Source organism: Carlito syrichta, unplaced genomic scaffold (genome assembly GCF_000164805.1).
Source record: "Carlito syrichta isolate Samal-C Ts95f unplaced genomic scaffold, Tarsius_syrichta-2.0.1 Scaffold304574, whole genome shotgun sequence".
Lineage (NCBI taxonomy): Eukaryota > Metazoa > Chordata > Mammalia > Primates > Tarsiidae > Carlito > Carlito syrichta.
Genome location: NW_007248670.1, coordinates 193,825 through 216,579, shown reverse-complemented (window position 1 = coordinate 216,579; position 22,755 = coordinate 193,825). Strand labels below are relative to the sequence as shown.

The 22,755-nt window shown below is 42.3% G+C and overlaps 1 protein-coding gene across 1 annotated transcript in view; it reads right to left on the bottom strand.

Moving 5' to 3' along the window:
* Window positions 1-22,755, bottom strand: part of LOC103262635 (protein FAM228A-like) — a 61,209-nt gene that overhangs the window by 21,294 nt on the left and 17,160 nt on the right. Inside the window, exons 4-7 of the mRNA XM_021713492.1 lie at window positions 21,713-21,800; window positions 21,462-21,618; window positions 11,626-11,733; window positions 8,221-8,365 (exon numbers count right to left, since the gene is read on the bottom strand). Of these exons, the coding sequence (XP_021569167.1) occupies window positions 8,221-8,365; window positions 11,626-11,733; window positions 21,462-21,618; window positions 21,713-21,800 (498 nt within the window). The remainder of the gene's footprint in view (window positions 1-8,220; window positions 8,366-11,625; window positions 11,734-21,461; window positions 21,619-21,712; window positions 21,801-22,755) is intronic.

The following is a 22,755-nucleotide window of genomic DNA, read 5'->3' as shown; positions in this document are numbered from 1 at the left end:
TATATATATATATATGAGAAGATATATATGTGTGTCATATATATTTTGAATTGAGTTCTCACTCTGTCACGCAGGCTAGAGTACAGTGGTGCCATCACAGCTTACTGCAGCCTCAGCCTCCTGGGCTCAGGCAATCCTTCTGCCTCAGCCTCCCGAGTAACTGAGACTACAGGAATGCATAACCACACATAGCTAATTTTTTTATTTTTTTTGTAGGGATACGGTCTTTCTGTGTTTCCTAAGCTGGTCTCAAACTCTTGAGCTCAAGCAATTGTCATGCCTCAGCTTCCCAAACTGCCAGGATTATAGGCATGAGGCACTGCATCTGACCAGTTTTATATATGTATTTTTAAAGCAGCTTCTTTAACAGTTTTACTGAGCTATGATTCACATACTATAAAATGCATCCACTTAAAGTATATAATTCAATTATCTTTAGTGTGCTCGCAGAGTCGTCCAACAGTCACTACGGTCAATTTGAGAACGTGGTCATTGTCCCCAAAAGAAACCCTGTGTCCTTTGACAGTACCTCTACTTCCCCTCAGCCTCTGCAGTCCCAGACAAATGCTGATGGACTTTCTGTCTACATGGATTTGCCTGTTCTGGGCATTTAATACAAATGGAATTATATAATGTGTGTTCTTTTGTGACCAGGCTCTTTCATTTTATGTTTTCAAGTTTCATCCATGTTGCAGCATGTATGAGTATTTTATTCCTTCTTACTGCACAGTACTACTCTTTTATATAGCTAGATCACATTTTATTTATCTACTCACCAGTTGATGGACATTTGGGATGTCTCCATTTTTTAGCAATTATGAATATTGCTGCTATGAAACTTTTTTATTTTAAAGACACAATTGCTTATTCATGGCAAAATGATCGCAAATTTCATCTGTGGGAAGCACTTTTCTGGTAAGTATGTGTTTGTTCTTTCTCCCCATTTGTTTCTTTGGTTGGTTGGTTGGTTGGTTTTTTACACCAGGGTTTCAGTCACCCAGGCTGGAGTCAAGTGGAACGCTAATGGCTCACTGCAGCCTTGACCTCCTGGGCTCAAGTAGCTGGGACTCTAGGCGTGTGCCACTACACTCAGCTAATTTTTTTCGTCTCGATGTTTTGTAGAGATGATGTCTTGCTATGTTGCCCATGCTGGTCTCAAACTCCTGGGCTCAACGATCCTCCTGCCCCAGCCTCCCCAAGCACTGGGATTACAGGTGTGACCTACCATGCCCAGCCACTTTGCTGGTTCCTTTTTGATCACTCATCTTTGAATGAGGTGAATTTTTTCTACATCAACTGAAAGAAGTTTCCGTGAAGGAGACATTAGGGTCATGCTCCAGGGTGGTAGGAATTTTCCTCATGGCCTAGGACTCTGTGAGTTCCTTTTACCCTTACTTCTCCCTAGCCAACAGAGACAGGCAGCTACAGAGCTGTATCCAGTGCGGTCTCTCTCCTATCACCATCATATGAACAGACTGTCTACAGCAAACTTGACTGCCTGTGTGACTCTTTGTTCAACCCCATTGCTTCTGCTTCTCAGAGATGAATCTGGCTCTGGAAGGTTCCCGCCATGAGCTGCCTGCCTTGTTTCTTAGTTCATTCTGATACCTGTGGTGATAGGCATCATCTCTTTTTTCCTCCCACTCTCCTGTGTTATCTTCTCCTATTTCATAATTTATGCTTTGTCATCTAGTTTTCTCAAAAAGGGCTTTCTATTGCTATTTCTATTTCTGTACTCCTCAATGCCTTTGGGTAACTTACAAGAATAATAGTAAATGCTTACTTGACACTGCCATATTCAAGCTAGAAGCAAAATTTATTTAAAGATAATGAAAACCAAGCAGTTTCAGGTAAAACTAACTGCAACAGACAAATGAGAGAACTTGTAAGCCCCTCATTCTCTCCACACCAGAGCACCTTGTTTCATCAACGTCACTAACTGCTCCTGTAGAGGGTGTGTGCCACTTTCTATGGCCCTGGTGTGTTCACCTGTCTTCTCCCTTTACTAGCTATGTGACCTTGGACAAGTTGCATAATCTTTTTATGCCTCAATTTACACCCCAGTGAAATGGGCACCCGCCTGGGCAACTTGGTGAGACCTCATCTCTACAATAAATAAAAAAAAATTAGCTGGGCATGGTAGCACGCGCCTGTAGTTCCAGCTACTTGGAAGGCTGAGGCGGAAGGATCGCCAGAGCCCAGCAGGTCGAGGCTGCGGTGGCCGGGAGCTGCCACTGCACTCCAGTCTGGGTGACAGAGTGAGACTCCAACTCAAAAAAAATTAAATAAATAATTCTGGTAGGAGTAAGCTAGCTAAAACTTGTGAAGTATTTGGAATCATCTGACCCATGGTAAGTAGTCCAAAACATGTTGGCAGTAGCCAGTTGTGCTGGAATGACCTCCCTTACACTTTCATTTGTTGAGAGGCTTGTTTGTTTCTTCTCCTAGTTATCCAGAGCATCCACCTTTCTGTCTGTGGTTACTAAACCACGCATAGCTCTTCCCCTCCCCCACTCCCAGTCTCTGTACAGAAAGTTCACTCTTCTGGCATGTGATTTAAAAGCTTACCTGAGCATTTGGCTCTTTACTTGATATTCTTAAGCAATGTAGTCTTTCCGTGTTGGAAATAGCTGATAAAGAGATTTTTCAATGGGCAATCCTTCACTGAGTCCTCACCAAGGCTCTGGCTGCAGGCTCGTTCGTCTCTTCATATGTATTCCAACTGAGGCAGTGATCTTAGAGTATAAAATCTTTTGTTTCCTATCCATTTCTCCTGCTAACTCTAGGACAGAGCCTATGCATGTTTATCTTTATATTCCCAAAACCTGACAGGGTACCTGAGAAAAATAAGCACTTAAATATTTATTAAGTGAATAATGAATAAATAAATTCAAAAGTGAAACATAATCCTGACTTATACTTGACATGAATTTTTAAATTTTCTAAAGAATATTGGACAAACCTGAGGATGATATGTGGATGTGGATATTAAGGCTGTAGGACCAGAGGCAGTATCTCTTAATTTAGGAACAAACCCCATGAATTGAGATGAACACTCAGGAAGAAAGCTATCATTATTTTAATTGGATCTTCCAGCACTATTTCTTAACTTCTGGGGAAAATACATTTGCAATAACTGACAATACATGGTATTGCCATTTCTTAATTATCACAGATATTGAACTCAAAAATAAAATGAAGTTTGTTGCGGGCACCTTCTTAGAAACAGAGCAGTCCTTGAGTGCTGTCCTTGGTCTCCACCCTGAATGATTCCTGCTAGTAGATGACTTCTTCTGAAGCAGCCTTATCTTGTGTATCAGTCAAGGACAGGGATGTGTGCTCTTTTAGTTGCTAAAACCTTCTGAAGGTGACAAAAGAGAAGAGTTGAGTGTGGTATAGGGCTGAGGGGCTTGCAAGAGCAGAAAGAGTTCCCAGCTAAACTGAGCTGACCCTCTTGAAGCCTGGTCTGGCCAGAGCTGAGCAACTCACCTCACAGGCAGTTTCCATTGACTAACTGGTCTCGCTCTGTCTGGCTTCTGAAACATGGAGAGATTCAGGGACACAGCCAGCCTTATGATAGATGGGATAGTTCACTGATGTGTGAGAGGGTTTGAAGGACTCCCTGTGGTCCCAGCTTTCAGATGTCAATATGCTTGGAGTACTCTACTAAGACTGTTGTGACTTAGAAACTACTAAATTTCTTTCTTCCCTTCTCTCTTCAAAGTTCTAAATCTCTATCCTCCACCTCACTATCGGCTAATGACATTCCCACTTCACTAACAAAATGAGAAAAACCGAAGTCAACAATCTTCCTTCACAAAATCTACTGAGCCAGCCTCATCTGTATCTATGTACTCTGCCTTCCCTCCTCCTGCAATGGTTGGGTTGTCCGGCCCTGCATTGGAGTCCTGGACCCTCCACTTGAGATGAAGGGGCCTCTTTACCTACTAAAGGTGCCCTTGCTATTACGCACCCTCTCTTTCCAGTGTCACCAAATTTCCCTCTACTGGAGCATTTCCATCAGAAAAAATACATGTAATGATATGCAGCATGTGATGAAAACACGCCCTTGTCCCTGCTCTCTCCAGCCACCATCCCATCACTCTCCTCCCTTTATAGTGAAATTCCACAGAAGCGTTGCTTATTCTGTCTCCAACAGTCCCACCCCATTCTCATGAACCCACCCTAATCAAGCTTTCACTGCAATGGCTCCATAGTGACCTCTCTGATGAAAATCGCCGATTACCTCTAAATCTCACTAAATACAAGGATAATCCCCAGCCCTCAGTTGATTTGCGCATTCAGCAGGATGGCAGCATGGCTGACCAGGCCCTTTTCTGAAACCCTTTCTTTCCTGGGCTCTGTGATAACACGTTATCTCGTTCCTTCACTGGCTCTGCCTCCTTTGCCCCAACCTCCAAGTCTTGGAGTCCAGAGGACTAGCCTTCAACCCTCTTCTGACACTCACTCTCAGGTGCTCTCAAAAGGATCACCTGAAAGTGCCTCATGAACGAAAACATTTGCTTTAACTTCCTGCCAAGCCAAGAGAGTGCTTTCTGCTAGAATAGAACATAAAATTAACGAGCGAGAGCTCTCCTCCCCTCCACAACCTCTCTTTCCTCCACTGTGACTCTGAAAAGATCAGAAATCACAGGGGCAAAGGGGAGAAGGGACCTTAATGGAGATTGAAGTGTTGGTCATTATACAGGATTGGATGTGTTAATTGCTGAATGGAGACCATCTTTATAACTAGAGACTTTTTATTATCTGGGAATGCCCAGGGCAGGGGAACAGCTACTCCCACAGAGCAGGGTTAAGTGAACAAGAGGACACAAAATGAAGTTGCTTCATCATCATCCCCTGCAGATCCGCCTTATGTTTGTAATGGCTTCAGGCGTCCCCAGACAGGATGATTTCTCAATTGTGCACATCTTCTCTTTCCCCTGTCAAGGCTGTTTTCGCCTCAGGCTTCTCTAGTTCAGTGGACAGGACTGTCACCCACCTAGGCCTCTCACAACTGATGTCATGGTTTCACTCACTTCCAGGTCAAGTCCCCATGGGCTCTGTCAGCTTGTTCCCTCTTCAGCTCCTCCCGCCACTGGTGACTGCCCTCCCCGGGCCCAGTGCCCTCCCTACCTAGCTGGCCCTGCTTCTGCTCTTGCTCTCACTCCATCAGTCCTCCACACAGCAGCCATGTCCTTCCTTTTAAAATGTTAGTTAGAGACTGGGCGCAGTGGCTAATGCCTGTAATCCTAACACTTTGGGAGGCCGAGGTAAGAGGACTGCCTGAACCTAGGGGTTCAAGATCAGTCCAGGCAACTTGGCAAGACCTCGTCTCTGCAATAAATAAAAAATTAGCCGGGCATGGTAGCACGTGCCTACAGTTGCAGTCACTTGGAGGGCTGAGGCAGAAGGATCCCTGAGCCCAATAGGTTGATGCTGGGGCAGCCGTGAGTGTGCCACTGCTTTCCAGTCTGGGTGAATGGGACTCGGACTCAAAAATAAATAAATACATAAAAGCAAAAATAAAATGTTAGTTAGAGCATATTTCTCCCCCCTCAGAACCCTCTGATGGCTTCCCCTCATGCTTTGCATTTCCTCCTAACTCTTTGCCTTGGCCTCTAACCCCCACACCACAGGCATGGCCTTCTCTCCAGCCTCATTCCCAGCCCTTCTCTGAGCACTCACTGCGCTCCAGCATCACTGCTTTTTCTTGCTGTCTCCCGAACATGCCAGCCTCACTCCCCTCTCAGACTTTCTCCCAGCCATCCACCTATCGGACACTCTCCCTGGGACCTCTCTATGCCTCACTCCCTCAGCTCCGCAGGCCGCTGCAGCATGGCTTGTCTCTTCAGAAAAGCCTTCTCTGATTGCTCCACTTAAAGCAGTCTCCTCAGCCATGCCCCATCCTCCTGCCCTCTTCACCTGCTTCATTTTCCTCACTGCACTCATTACTAACTCATGTGATGTCCTGTGTTTATTGGGCTGGTTATTGTCTGTCTTCCCATTAAATGTAAGCTCCATAAAATCAGAGAGGCATCTGTTTTGTTTCCTACTACGTATCCAGTCCCTCAGACACTGCCTGACACTTGTTAGAATTTTGAGGAAGAAAGAAAGAAATCAAGCACATGGGAGGATCCGAAACACAACAGCAGCAGGAGTTACAGAAAATAAATGAAGTGTTAGTAAATTGTACTGAGTAAATAAGCAGCCCCCTTATCCTGTAGGGCGGGAGTGGGGAAACAGAGACAGTCAGGAAGGAGGATGAGAAGACTGACTGCACACTCAGAAGTCGGGTCCTTCACATCCTGATTTCTCACTGGAGGGTCAGACTAGGGGAGGGCTGTGACCTCTATATTCCACTCCTAAAAGAGGTTGACTCCAGAGTGCTGGAACCTGGGCTGGAAAAGGGAATTGAAGGGAGAAGCCACACCCAGTTAACTTGGGATGGGAAATCTGTGCTCTGTAAACATTTATATGCATATAAATGTTACATTTTAAATTTTGAGGCCTTTTTTTCCTTCATTCCGCATGTTTTATCCTCATCACATTGGGCTGGGAGAGGCAGGAGTCCTGCACCAGTGTCTACAGTTGTGCTGTCCCATTATCTTCCAGACAGAATCAGAATTTGGGTTCTATAATTGTCTTTACGTTCAGAATCTGCATCAGAGCCAGAGAGATCAACAGCTGCTGCTGGGGCTAGGGCTACTGGACAAGGCAGGAAACAGGCGTGGAGCTGGACCGTGAAGGGCTCATGTTCCAGGGCTCCCATTCAGGCACCTGAGGATCCTTCATGAAGATCATGTGGGGGCTGACAGCAGCGCCTCAAAGTGAACAAGAATGGCACAGACCTGGGTCTGGTGCTCAGGGGCAGAAGGATGATCACATTTGCACAAAAAGGACCAAAAAAGATGTAATCCTTTTATTTGTGTTCTAGAATCCTATGCACGGTTCCTCTGTAAGGATAGGGCCATGGTTGGCTTCATGGCCTTGGGTTGGCCTCATGAGTAGTGCAGTATGAGTCCTGCAAGCTTGTCATCTGGAGACATTGGTGCCAGTTCTTTTTTTTTTTACCCATCTGCCTGAGATACTGGGCAACTCCTTTAGATCATTCATGATTCTTCTTCCTTAACTTGTCAAATTCAAGAAGTTCCCATTCTTTTGTTTGTTTGTTTTGAGTTAGAGTCTCACTCTGTTGCCCAGGCCAGATACAGTGGCACACTCACGGCTACCCCAGTGTCCATTCGCTGGGCTCAGGCGATCCTTCTGCCTCAGCCTTACAAGTAGCCGGAACTACAGGCATATGCTACCATGCCTGGCTAATTTTTTGATTTATTGTAGAGATGGGGTCTCACCAAGTTGCCCAGGCTAGTCTCGAACCCATGGGCTCAATCCGCTCACCTCGGCCTCCCAAAGTGCTGGGATTACAGGCTTGAGCCACCACGCCTGGCCTGAAATTTCCATTCTTTTATGAAGCTCTGTATCTCCTGGTTATTCCAAATTTTAACTCACTGGTCTGAAGGTTTTTTCTGGTTTCTCAGTTTCATTTTTCTCCTCTGCTTCCTGGAGTTTCTAGTAATTTCAGTCTGAAGTCTCACTTTCTCCATTTTTATTTCTGAGTTTTCTCTTGGATTATTTTCACTAGGACCACAGGCCCTAACCCAGGGTCCACACAGAACTAGTACTTACTCTGCCCTATCGGATCCAGGAGAGAAGATGCCCACCATGACTCTGAGGAGATCAAAAATCACACAGCAAGGAGTTTGCTCCTTTCTGCTGCTGGCAGGCTCTCAACCTAGAGGCTTTTACTCCTTACATTTGACTACTTTAACTTAGCATTGGTCATTTTGAAAATTGTCTGCCTACTTGACTGCATTAAGGGGAACAAAATTGGGGACCTGGTTTGGGTAATCTGAGTAGTAAAATGGTAGAGAGGTGGTAGAGATGATAGTGAGACAGAGGTGAAAACTCAGGACAGAGATTGCCAGGGACAAAGGAGCACCTCCATTGTGTGGCACCACAAAGTTGACAGGGACAGCTCTCCACTTCCTCTGAATAAAGGACATCCCCCTCCCAGTGTCTTCTACTCTCTGCCCCAGGGAGGTCCGCTGCCTCCTCTCTTCTTAGAAGCCTGCTATACAAAGAAGTTCCCAGGTGCTCAGATTTGGGATCAGCAATTGCTGCCTTATGTATTGTGAATGGGGCAGCCCCAGCTCTTACCGCATCCTGGTCTTCATCCCGTTCTACCTCCTGGTTGAGAGGCAAGGAAGAAATCTGCCCTTCAGAGTTGGCCTCTTTGGGATGTGGAGTCTTTCCCTCCTGATAACACGGAGACTCTTTTTCCAGAAAGGATGACCTTTTGTTTCTATAGGAAGGAACCAGAAAGGAATTCTCTTAACTCTCATCTCAATTGCAGCATTTAATATTTTATTTAAATTTGAAGCTGATGAGTTCTATATGAATTTACATATTTTTATTTAAAAAGAAATCCACATAAATAGTATCACCTTGCTCTAGTAATAGTTTCTTTTGAAAACTCTTTGCTGCTTAATCAGGCAGCTGAGTTAGTATCTTTAGAGTGAATGACCATCCCCACCTCCCCTACAGAGTTGTCCATTTTGTCTAGGTGCCATGTTGGAGGTCTAACTCTACCAAGACAAACATGACTTTTCCACCACAGCTGTTGGGATGCTTCCCTAGTTCATAGAAAGAATCCAACCTTTCTCCTTCTTCCAGAGGGAGCTCATAGACTTGCACCTCTTGTCTAAAACATAAGCCCCCAGGTACATCAACAATGCAATATTATTTTTCATATCTGGGTCACACTCTGTTAGAGGAAGTATTTGAGAACAAAATCCCTCCTTTTGCTGTCCAGGTATGGTGGCTCACACCTGTAATCCCAGCATTATGAGAGGATGAGGTGGGAGGATTGCTTGAGCCCACAAGTTTGAGACAGCCTAGAAACATAGTGAGATCTCATCTCTACAAAAAATCAAAAATTAGCCGGGAATGGTGGCTTATGCTACTGTAGTCCCAGCTACTCAGGAGGCTGAGGCAGAAGAATCACCTGAGCCCAGGAGGTCGAGGCTGCGGTGGGCCATGATTGTGCCATTGCACTCTAGCTTAGGCAACAGAATGAGACCTCGACTCAAAAAAAAAAAAAAAAATATATACACACACACACACACACACACACACACACACACACATATACACACATATAGATGTATCTATACAAAAGAAAAAAAATCTCTCCTTTTATATCATTTATAGAAATTAGATAGGATTAAAGTTTGATCATCCTAAAATCTTACCCAAACAGATCTGTTTGAAACCGTGTAGTTAGGGATTATAAAGGAATTTACTACTTTTCACCCTAATACGCAAGAGTTATTCTGAATCTTTCTATCCTTTAAGGTCTTCAGCTACCACGTGAATAGGCCTTAATTTCAATACTTCCTTCTGTCCCTCAACTGCAACTCCTATTCAAGAGACAAAGCAGCAACTTGCTAAGCCACACTCAAGGACACTGAGAAGTCCCCGAGGGCCAGCTCTGTCTAACTGTTGTCTGTTTCTGCTTAAATCACTAAGATCCTCAAAGGCAATCAGCCCTTCTCTCTGCTGCTCATGCCAGCTGCACCATCTCTAAAAGCCCTCCAGCCTCTCTACCCTTTATTTATTCATCTAAGTCTGAGCTTATTCAGGAAAACTAAGGAAACTACTGTAGCTTACTTGGGCACTTTTTAGGAACGGAGAACTACAGTCCAAATGTTATATAAACTTTTTTCTTCTACCGTGCTAGGCTATTTTATTATTGTTATCAACACACCTTTATTGAAGTATAGTTTACGTACCATAAAATTTGCCCATTTTAAGCCTGAGCGACACAGTAAGACTTCGACTCAAAAAAAAATTCACCCATTTTAAGTGTACATACAAGTCAATGATTTTTAGTGTATTTACAGAGTTGTGCAACCATCACAACAATCTAATTTAGAACATTTCCATCAGCCCCCAAGTCTCATGCTCACTAACAGTCTCCCCATTCCCATCCCCAGTCCCAGGCAACCACTATCTACCTTCTCTTTTTATAGATTTGTCTTCTCTGGACATTTTATATATTTTTTTAAAAAAGGTATGTAAAATATAGTCTTTTGTGATTGGCTTCCTTCACTAAGTATAATTTTTTTTTTCTTTTGAGTTGGAGTCTCACTCTGTCACCCAGACTGGAGTGCAGTGGCACGCTCCCAGCCACCGCAGCCTTGACCTGCTGGGCTCCGGCGATCCTTCCACCTCAGCCTTCTAAGTAGCTGGAAATACTGGTGCGTGCTACCACGCCTGGCTAATTTTTTGATTTATTGTAGAGATGAGGTCTCACCAAGTTGCCCAGGCAAGTCTTGAACCCCACGGGCTCAGGCAATCCACTCACCTCAGCCTCCCAAAGAGTGGGATTAGAGGCTGAGCCACCAAGCCCGGCTAGTATGTTTTTTAAGTTCAAACATGTTGTAACATGTCTCAGTACTTCTTTCCTTTTAATTGCCTAGTAATAAAGTAATAATCCATTGTGTGGATTTACCACATTTTGTTTATCCATCATCAGCTGATAACATTTGCGTATTTTCTACTTTCTGGCTACTGTGAATAATGCTACAATGTATGTTCATGCTCTCGTTAGTCCTGAAGAGAAACCTAGGAGTTGAATTGTTGTATCCCACAGTAATTGAAAGCTTTAACTTTTTTTTTTTTTTTTTTAGTTGGAGTTTCAGTCTGTCCCCCAGGCTGGAATGCAGTGGCATGATCACAGCTCACCATAGCCTTGACCTCCTGGGCTCAGGTGATCCTTCCACCTCAGACTCCCAAGTAGCTGGACTGCAAGTGCGTGCCACGATGCCCAGCTAATTTTTTAAAAATTTTCTGTAGAGACAAGGTCTTGTTATGTTGCCAAGGCTGGTCTGGAACTCCTGGGCTCAAGTAATTCTCCAGTTTTGGCCTCCCAAAGTGCTACGATTACAGGCATGAGCAACTGGGCTCGTCAATGTTTAACATTTTGAGAAACTGACAAACTATGATCCAAAGTTCTGCCCCATTTTACATTCCCTGCAGCAATGTCTGAGGTATCACATTACTTTTAATCAGAGAGTTGTGAGCTATGTAATTATATAGAGCAATCTCTTATTTTTTAATTCCATAACTAGTTGAGACAACTCCCCATGATGTACACATTTAGTAATATGCACCACTTCTCTGCTTATAACATATTTTCTCTCTGGGCACAATACTGTAACAGCTACTACCCACCAAAATGAGTCCCAAACTCCATTTATACTGTTCCAATTCAATTAAAGTCTCCTAACTTTTACCTTTAGGATAAGTTGCTAACAATTTTTTTTTCCATTACTTTGCTTATCTCTGAATGTGTTAGCTATTTGTTCTTTAAAACCAGAAAAGCCTGAGGAGAGATGGCACCTCACCAGACACTGGTGCAAGATGCCTAACATCATGCCATAAAGGATCCTGGTATGCCCTAAGTACTGACTCCAGCAGTGTGGAAGGACAGCAGGGGCTAGCAACCCAGCCAAGTACGCTAAGTGAACGAAGACCAAAGCTATGGAATAACAGGCTTACTTGTAAATAACTGCTTTCTCTTCTTTCTGGCATTCTGGAAGATGAGGAGCTCTTTCCAACGGTTTCAAGTCAACACTACTATTGTTAAAATCCACCTTCACTTTTAACCTTTAACAAGACAACATGTGTGAAGATATTTTGAAAACAACACTAGCTTACATTTATACAGGAATTATTGTAATAAACTGACTGCTATATAAGGAGATCAAAATATCATTACTTCAAACTGGTGTTCATTCTTGAATGAGATTAGTTGTTTAAGAGTTTCTAAGTCGGGCTTGGTGGCTCAGCCTGTAATCCCGCGCCTTTGGGAGGCTGAGGTGAGTGGATTGCCTGAGCCCGTGGGTTCGAGACCTGCCTGGGCAGCGAGACCTCATCTCTACAATAAATCAAAAAAATCAGCCGGGCGCGGTAGCGCATGCCTGTAATTCCGGCTACTCGGAAGGCTGAGGCAGAAGGATCACCGGAGCACAGCAGGTCGAGGCTGCAGTGGCCGGGAGCAGCCACTGCACTCACTCTGGGCGACAGAGTGAGACTCCAACTCAAAAAAAAAAAAAAAAAAGAGTTTCTAAAATCATGATGGAGATTGATTTACTATTCACTAAGAACCAAAAATCAGCTAAGCAAAGGTTAAATACTCCTATCCACTGGGAGCTTATACTCTTATGTTTAAAAAAAGTCATGGAGATTGTGTTATTTACAAGCATAAATGTAAAATGCTTTTCCCCAGAGAGTATCTCAGTACTCCATTTCCCAGTCTCCCTTGCCATAAGGTGGCTGACAAGTGCCCCCATGTACTCCAGTCTTGCACTCATGCAAAAGCTGATTGGAAGGTTGATGCTGGCCCTGTGTAAAGCATCCATTTTGCTGGTATAGATAAGATATAGAATGTAGTATAGCAATGCATAAAATGTTCAAAGAGAGAACAGATCCAATTGCCAAGATAAGAAAGCAGTAAGAACCTATTAGGAATAAACAAACATACTGGGGGAGGGAAAGAAAATTTAAGAAATTAAAATTGTAATATTCAACAGAGTGAAGAAAGAATTGGTAAATTGGAAAATACAATCAAAGAAATTACTAAGGAAATAGAAAAATGAAGAACATATTAAAAGATATTAAGATATGAGAAGTTCTACTATATATCTAGTCTGAGCCCAGAAGTCGAATGAAAAAAAATGAAGAAAAAGCAGTATTTAAAATTATCTTTGTTGTATATTTTCCTGAATGGATGAAAAATATGAATACAGAAATCTAGAAAGTACAATATATACCAGTAGCTTAAATAAGATGAAATCCATACCTAGACATCTGTAATAAGAATACAGGACACTAAGGATGAGGAGATCTTTTAAAAAAATCAGATTGACAACAATAGAGGCCAGAAAACAAGAGAATTATATTTCTAAATCATTAAGAGAAAATAAATGTCAACCTAGAATTGTATACTCATTAAACTTTTTTTTTTTTTTTTTTTTAGTTTAAGAGATAAGGTCTCATGCAACCCTCTCGGGTTCCCTCTTGCTCTGGGAGCTTTTCTCTCCTCTCAAAAAATCCTGCTTTCAAAAATAAAAAATAAAAAAAGAGATGAGGTCTCACTGTGATAACCTGGTTGGTCTTGAATTCCTGGGCTCAAGCAATTCTCCCACCTTAGCCTGGGATTATAGGTAAGAGCCACCATGCCTGGTTTAATTATCTTTTTTCTTTTTTTCTTTTTTTTTTGAGTGGGAGTCTCACTCTGTTGCCCAGACTGGAGTGCATTGGCCTCCCGGCCACCGCAGCCTCAACCTGCTGGGTTCCCACGATCCTTCTGCCTCAGCCTTCCGAATAGCCGGAATTACAGGCGCGCGCTACCACACCCGGCTGATTTTTTGAGTTATTGTAGAGATGAGGTCTCTCCAAGTTGCCCAGGTGGGTCTCGAACCCGCAGGTTCAGGCAATCCACTCACCTCAGCCTCCCAAAGGCGTGGGATTACAGGCTGAGCCACCGAACCCAGCTGGTTTAATTATCTTTAAAGACAAACAAAAATTGAATTTTAAAGTCTGGAATTCATAAGAAAGAAATATGACCCCAGAAAGGCGGTCTAAAATGGAAGAAGGGACGGAATGCCTGGGGAGTCCCTCCTCTTGGTGGCTGTTTCCATACCTGTATCTGCTACAGAGCTTGTGCAGAGCTACCTATTAGTTTCCTCTTGGATGGACACAAACTAGAAATTATTTTTAAATTAATAAAATTATAAAACATAGTGTTTAATACTTTAAATCCCAAGAATATCTAAGATCCCACCTTTATCTATTTTCTATTAGGCTGGGTTAAAGGTCCGTTCTTTGTGCTTCCATAATAACAAGCTCATATCAGTACTATTGTATTTGCCACACTGTAACAGAATTGTCTGTTTAAATGTCCATCTTCTCTATTGAATTGGGAGCACTTGAAAGGCAATTACAACTCAATGTATGATTATTTGATTGAATGAATTTATGTGATGTTAGGGATGAACTGTGTGCTCCCCAAAAGATATGTTCAAGTCCTAATCCCTGGTATCTGTGAATGTGATGTTGTTTGCAGATGTTATCAAGTTAAAATAGGTAATAATGGACTACAGTAGCCCCTAATCGAATGACAAGTATCCTCTTAAGAAGAAGGGAATTCAGGCCAGGTGCAGTGGCTCAAGCCTGTAATTCCAGCACTTTGGGAGGCAGAGGTGAGAGAACTGGCTGAGCCCAGGGGTTCGAGACCAGCCTGGGCAATTTGGCAAGACCTTGTCTCTACAATTAGCTGGGCATGGTGGCAAGCGCCTATAGTTTCAGCTACTTGTAAGGCTGGAGTGGAAGGATCGCCTGAGCCCAGCAGGTCGAGGCTGTGGTGGATGTGAGTATGCCATTGCACTCCAGCCTGGGTGACGAAGTGAGACTTCAATTCAAAAAAAACAAAAGGGGTTGAGCACAGAGAGAAGACCATGTAGAGACAGAGGCAGAGACTGGAGTGATAAGGCTGCAAACCAAAGAACGTCAAGGATTGTCAGCAACCACCAGCAGCTAGGAAAGAGGCGAGGGAAAATAGCCCTGCCAACACCTTGATTTTAGATGTCCAGCCTCCAGAACTATGAAGAATACACTTCTGCTTTTTAAGCTGCTCAGTTTGTAGTGCTTTGTTATGGCAGTTACAGGAAACTAATACATGTAACAATTATCAAAACTTTAAATTCCTCTCTGACTCTTATTTTTCCCTGGACCTCCATATCTAGTCACCAAAATCTAGAATTCCTTTTATCTATCACATCAATCTCTTCATGAACATCCCCTAAGGCCCCCTCCCCTACCCTGAGGAGGTGAATCTTCTATTTCTCTCTCCCTCATTTACTTTCTAAATAAACTGTATTTTCTAATCTAAAAAAAAAAAAAAAAGATCACCTGAGTCCAGCTGGTGGAGACTGAGATGAGCTGTGATCATGCCATTGCACTCCAGCCTGGGCAACAGAGTGAGACCCCAATTAAAAAAAAAAAAAACACAAACAAAAAAAACTCTTCATTTCATTGCTTTTGCCACCATCCCAACAGAGGCCTTTATCACCACAAATGTGGATTCTTTTTTTTTTTTTAAAGTCTTCAATGATCTCCAGCCTCCAGTCTTATCCTATACCCAAACTGTCACATACATCACACATCAGATTAAAGTTGCTAAAAACACCATCTCCAGCATCTCATTCCCTGTTCAATGATCCTTACTGACTCCCCATTCTCTTCACAAAATGGCCACAACCTAGATTCACAGACTTAATGATGTGCCATCCATTCATTCATAATACAGACAAGTAAGCAGTGGCAAACTGTGGGATAAGTGAAAAAGCACTTGTATGTTCTATGGTGGGACAAAAGAGAGACGAATCCATATTGCTGTTATAAGGAGGTGGTTTGGAAAGGCTGCAGAGGGAAGTCTTAAAGTGGCATTTAATAGAGTCTTAGAAACAGCGTTTTCCTTAAAAAAAAAAAAAAAAAAAAAGATAGGAGGTGGACAGTCCAGAGAGAAAGCCCAGTCTGTGCGAAGGCACAGTTATGTGAGGAATACCATATATTCAGGTAATTGTGGGAGGCCTAGTACTGTCTGAGTGCGAGTATAAGGGAAGGAAAAATCAACTCAACCTTGTATGTCATACCAAAGAGATTACTTTTCAGCTGAGGGACATGGGAACCACTAAAGAGAATTAGGTTGGAAAGTAACTTAATATACCACATAAATTCACACTTGTAGCATCATACAACATGAGTCAAAGAAGATAAATGTACAGCCATTCTTTCAGAATTCTGTCCTAACATTTATTTCTGTCTTATGCAACATTTGCAATAAGATCTGTGGTCAATTTTTTAAAAACACACAACATACGTTTTAGAATGTGGGCTGTGGAGTCAGAGACTTGCGTTCAATTTCTGACTCTACTGTCTTATGGCTATAAATAAGTGTACACTGAAATCATCTGAGGATCTTTAAAGAGGACTGATGTCCAGGTCCCACCCCAGAGATTCTGATTTCATTTAGCTAGTATGGCCTGGGAATCAGGATTTTTAAAACTCCCCAGGATATTCTAATATAAAGCCAAAGTTGAAAAACACTGTGTAAACTTGACAAAGAACTTAAGTTATCTGTGTAGTAGTACCTACCAAATAGAGTTTCTGTGAAGATGAAACAAAGCTGCACATGTTAAAAAGCTTCTAATGGCACCTGGCACATAGGAGCTCAAAAAATAATAATTGTTATTATTATAGATTAGGGATGAGAGTGGGAATTTCGTGTATGGGAATATTAAGGAAGGGGCAGACTAGTAGAAGATTTATCAATGAACATGACAGAGTCCAGTGCTGGATTAGGTACAGCAGTGATGAAGATGAAGAAGAATCCTGGTTGGGCTTGGGGGCTCAGCTGTAATCCCAGCACTTTGAGAGGTGGAGGCAAGTGGATTGCCCGAGCCCACAGATTCGAGCCCAGCCTGGACAATGTGGCGAGACCTTGTCTCTACAATAAGTCAAAAATTAGCCAGGTGTGGTAGCACGCGCCAGTAGTTCCAGCTACTTGGAAGGCTGAGGCGGAAGGATTGCTGGAGCCCAGTGAGTCGATGCTGGGGTGGTGTGAGTGTGCCAAGCACTCCATCCTGGACCACAGAGTGAGACTCCGACTCAAAAAAAAGAAAAGAAAAATCCTGACGTTTCCTATAAATAGGAACACAAAAGAAGCAGGTTTACGTGCATGAAATGGCTCGTATGACTAGCCAGTTTTTGGATAAGCTGAGTTTGACTTGTGTGTGGGACACAGGCAAGTAAATACCTGTGCTGGAATATAGAAGGCACTATCATCTTGCTCTATTCTGTCGTTTTCAGAACTATCTTAGGGGTTAAATACTTAAGCTCCTTCCCATGCTCAGACTCCTAGTCCCATCAGCATCTTCTGCATGAGAGTGTGGTGATATAAGCCCCACATGTTCAGGCTGAAGACTGAAAACGGGCATCACAATTATTTTCAAAATGTGAAAAATATGCTGGACAGAAGCAGTGCCTCTATTGGATTAAGAATGTGGGCAGGCCGGGCTTGGTGGCTCAGCCTGTAATCTCAGCACTTTGGGAGGCTGAGGCTAGTCACTTGCCTGAGCCCACGGGTTTGAGACCAAACTGGGTCACTTGGCAAGACTTCATCTCTACAATTAAAAAAAAAAATTAGCCGAGCATGGTAGCACACACCTGTAGTTCCGGCTACTTGGAAGACTGAGGCAGAAGGATCGCTGGAGCCTAGCAAGTCGACAATGGGGTGACCATGAGTGTGCCACTGCACTCCAGCCTGGGCAATGGAATAAGACTCCAACTCAAAAAAATAAATAAATAAAAAGAATGTGGGCGTGATCTTTAAAGACATCGGGCACGTACTTGCTTAATGTGCAAAGAATAAGATTCAGTAAAAAAGCCTCTAAGAGAAGCCAGTCATCCCTACACATACCAGCCTCAATGAGGCTAGAGCGGTATGGGTCACAGAAGAGTCTGACAATCACCCAAGAGAACATTTTCCTTACAACTCAGTTACCACCAGCTCCTCAGTGAGGCGAAGACAAGTACTGCAGTTGGAACTCACTACATGCCCATTAACAGCTCACTATAAAATCAATAGTCTAAATGTCATCTTCATATACAATCAGAGTTAAATGTATTACAAATGGACTCCTGGTTTGGGTAGATTCTACCTAATTACTAGAGCTAGGATTGTAATGCACACTGTAGACAAAGAAAAAAATATAACAACCATTCTTTCAGAATACTATCCTAACATTTATTTCTGTCTTATGTAACATTTACAATGCCATTTGGGGCCAATCTTTTAAAAAAAAGAAATTCAACTGGCTTGGCGTAGTGGTTCATGTCTGTAATCCCAGCACTTTGGGAGGTCAAGATGGTAGACCTGCTTGAGCCCAGGAATTCAGGACCAGCCTAAGCAACATAATGAGATGTCATCTCTACAAAAAATAAAAACATTAGCCAGGCATGGTGGCACGCACGTGTTGTCCCAGCTACTTGGGAGGCTGGGGTAGGAGGACTGCTTGAGCCCAGGAGCTCGAGACTGCATAAGTCATTGCACTCCAGCCTGGGCAACAAAGTGAGACCCCCAACTCAAAAACAACAACAACAACAAAAGGAAAATATTTTAGTTTCGCTTCCATTTAGGCAATAGAAACCTTCGAAAATAATGTTGCTGTCACTCCAAGGGCAAGAAAAGGCAGACAATCTACAAAAACATAACTTTTACTGAGCCCATCAGACAAACCTCAAGGCAAATAAGTCAGCTGAATTCTAAACAAAGTCAAGTCCCTCTAAGGAGAGGCAGGGCACAAAAACTGCTTTACCTTTGATAGAGAACAAGAGGAAAGGGGGGCTTCCATACAAGCAGGTAAAAAAAAAAGTTTAGAAGCTGGACTTTATTAAAATTAAAAACTTAAGCTCTGCAAAAGACAATATTAAGAGAATGAAAAGATAAGCCACAGACCAGGAGAAAATATTTGGAAAATATATACCTATTTTAACAAAGGTACTGCGTTAATGCAATATGTTAACAGCAATAGGGGAAATTGTTGGGGGGAAGGAGAAGAAGAGAGTAAATTAAAATTCACTATACTTTCTACTCCACTTTTCTGTAAACTTAAAACTTCTCATTTTTTTAAAAAAGGGCCTATTAATTTTTTAAAAAAGAAAGCTCAAATTTTAATGAATTCCCAAAGGCCTAGTATAGGCTAGCATGTCACTTTGGAGTAGCTGGGAGTCCCACATTCACGAAGTGTTTGCACCCACTTGCAAGCTCCTCTCCATGGGCCCACACCAGGTGCTAACAAGAAAGACTAGACACAGAGCAGAAGACCAGAGACAGTCCCCATCAGTGGCAAAGATGAGCAGAATATATCAGCAACTCCAGGTAAACAGGTACAAAGCCCTGGACCTTTCTCTTCTACAAAGCAAAAGTCCAAGCCACTTGAGGAAAGGGACCAAACTCTTTGCTCCCCAGGACAACAAGCAAATATCTAGTGCATTTGAGGGGGGAGTAGAAACAAAACCTGTCTGTCACTAAAGGGGGAAGTGTGGAGAATCCTCTCACACCCAGGACAGAGGCAAAGTTCCATTGCTGCTGAGGTCAAGGATAGAAGCAAAAACTCTCTGTCCTAGAAACAAGAAACTGGCTTGAGCCAAGAATCCTATTTCTATACTAATCAGAGATCTGCTATCATTGCAAGAGGGACCAGAAACTATCATCCAAGAAAAACCACAGATACAAGGTAGAGTTTAACTGCCACAGGGATAAAGGAAAGGAATTCCAAGAAAGCCCTACTCTTGAGGCCTCAACACATAGGGCTTGCCTAAAACTGAAGCTGAATGAGAAAAACATAGAATGTTGTTCTACTTCCACTATGAGCCTTGCAACAAATAGCAGCAATATACTTCTGGGGGAGAGGCAAGATTGTGAAGAGAATACCCCTCCACTTCTATAATGCAGGCTTACAGGAATAGCTGAAAACTGAGGGGGGGAGCAGAAACACTTGAGAAAATTTCTCTGGCACCCCATCCCCACCCCAAGCAAAACACAAAGCAGACTAACCACTAGAGGCATTTGAGGCCTATAGTGCACTAAAGGTAACAGCAGCGATAACAACACCCAACCCAGTTCAATTTCTGATTCGATAAGCCCAATCCTCCACACTAATGGTTGGCAGAAGAAGAGGTATGTCCATTTCTAGAAATAAATACTCAGAAATACTGTTCTTCCACCCCAAATGTCTGGCACTCAATCAAAAATTACAAGACATACAAAGAAGGCAAGACAAAATAACCCAGTCAAGAGACAAAGCAATCAACAGAACCAGATGACTCTAATTCTGGAACTATCTGATGAGGAGTTTAAAATAACTGATTAATATGGCAAAAAGGCTGGGCTCAGTGGCTCAGCCTATAATCCTCGCACTTTGGGAGGCTAAGGTGAGTGGATTGATTGCCTAAGCCCATGAGTTCAAGACCACCCCGGGCAACTTGGCGAGACCTCATGTCTACAACAAATAAAAAAATTAGCCGAGCATAGTAGCACACGCCTATAGTCCCAGCTACTTGGAAGGCTGAGGTGGAAGGATCACCTGAGCCAGCAGGTCGAGGCTGCAGTGGCCATGAGCATGCCACTGTACTCCAGTCTGGGTGATGGAGTAAGACTCTAACTCAAAAAAATGTATATAGCCAGGCTCGGTGGCTCAGCCTGTAATCCCGCGCCTTTGGGAGGCTGAGGTGAGTGGATTGCCTGAGCCCGCGGGTTCAAGACCCACCTGGGCAACTTGGCGACACCTCATCTCTATAATAAATCAAAAATTAGCCGGGTGTGATAGTGCACCCGTATAGTACCAGCTATACCAGCTACTACCAGTGTAATACCAGTGTAGTACCAGCTACTTGGAAGGCTGAGGCAGAAGGATCGCTGGAGCCTAGCAGGTCGAGGCTGTGGTGGCCAGGAGCGGCCACTGCACTCCAGTCTGGGTGACAGAGTGAGACTCCAACTCAAAAAAAAAAAAAAAATATATATATATATATATATATGACAAAGAATCTAGTGGATGGATAATGTGGACAACATGCATGAACAGAGAATTTCAGCAAAAAAAATGAGAGCTATATAAAAAAAATAAAATGGAAATGCAGAAATTTTAAAAATAATGATAACAAAGATGAAGATCTTGATGAGCTCCGCAGTAGATGAGACACAGTTAAGGAAAAACTCAATGAACTTAAAAACAAGGCAACAGAAATCATCCATTTGAAATATAAACAGGGGAAAAATGTGTGGAGAAAAAAAAACAGAATAGAGTTTCAAAGAATAGAGTATCAAAGAACTGTGGCACTGTGAGACATGATCAGATGGTCTAACCTACATATAACTGGAATCTCAGAAGGGAAAAAAAGCAGAGAGAATGGGACATAAGAAATACTTGAAGTGATAATAGTCTACAATTTCCCCAAAATAATGAAAGACATAAAACCACACATACAAGAATTGCAGACAGTTCTAAAGAAAATAGAAAACAAAAAACAAAAAACCCAGACACATTATAGTCTAGCTAAGGAAAACCAAAGATAAATAGAAAATCTTGAAAGTACCAAAGGAAAAAAAAGCATGCCGCAGAGAAATAAAGATAAGCATTAGTTGTTTTTTCACTGAAAAAATAAACATTTTTAAAAACCAAAACTATTAAAAAATTTATATCAATGTCTCAAGAAAGAACTTTCAAAGTCCAAGAGGTTCTATAATTTCTAGTATATGTATTAACCATTACCTCCTCCTTTTACAAAATTCACTTTCTATATATCTTGTAGGCAGTTTAAGCCACTCATTTGGGGTCATAAAGTGCCTTGAGTTAGAAATTCTTGGGAATCTAGAATGCAGTTGAACCTTCTCAACTTCTTCAAATTCTTTCATTGTATATATTTTGCCTGCAGAAAGATTAGAAGTCTAAATCAGCACCTTTAATTGCAACTGCCATTGCTTTTAGGCTATGAAATCATGTAACAATTAAGAACTAAATACCAGTCTCACACTGAAGAAGAATTCTTTTTTCATCATCCTTGTCACACTGTGCTTTTTTCAAAGGGTCACGAAATGGTGGAATGGTAACCTATAAAAGAGGCACTTCTTTTAGGACTGGGTTGCAAGTCTGAGTGTTAGAATATTTTCAGCCTATCCTAAGCATCCACATATGGCTCTTATGCCAGAAAAGTAAAGAATACAATATCTACAAACTAATAACAGGCTTACCACTGTATATATTTAACACCTTACAGAGAGAGGGGGGCACTCCAATACTTCTCTTAACAAAGCCTGCCAGTCAAAGGGACAAGATTAGCTCTTGTTTCAAAGTGTGGGTTCAATCTTCAAAAATTTTTTTGTTGTTATCATATGTGACCAAATTTTAAAAATCCCTTTCCCATATGCAAAAGAGAAAATATATCCATTTATTCATCTTACTCCTTAATGTCAATAGTTAACAACATAATTAAAAATTATGCAGGCCGGGCACCGTGGCTCAAGCCTGTAATTCCAGCATTTTGGGAGGCTGAGGGGAGAGGACTGCCTCAACCCAGGGATTTGTGTCCAGTCTGGACAACTTGGTGAGTCCTCATCTCTACAATAAATCAAAAAAAAAAAAAAATTAGCCGGGCATGGTAGCACGTGCCTGTAGTTCTGACCACTTGGAAGGGTGAGGCAGAAGGGGTTCAAGACCAGCCTGGGCAACTTGAGACTCTGTCTCTACAAAAATAAAAAAATTAGCCGGGCTTGGTAGTGCACACCTATAGTTCTAGTTATTTGGAAGGCTGAGGCAGAAGGATTGCCTGAACCCAGCAGGTTAACACTGGGGTGCCCGTGAGTGTGCCACTGCACTCCAGTCTAGGCAATGGAGTAAGACTCCAACTCAAAAAAAACAAAAACAAAAACAAAAACAAAACAAAACAATTATGCAAAACTTAACCAAAGTATTATTGAAAATATAGATTATTTGTGAGCCAAGGTGCTGAAGCACTTCATCTATTTTATTTTATTTTATTTTATTTTATTTTTATTTTTTTTTTTTT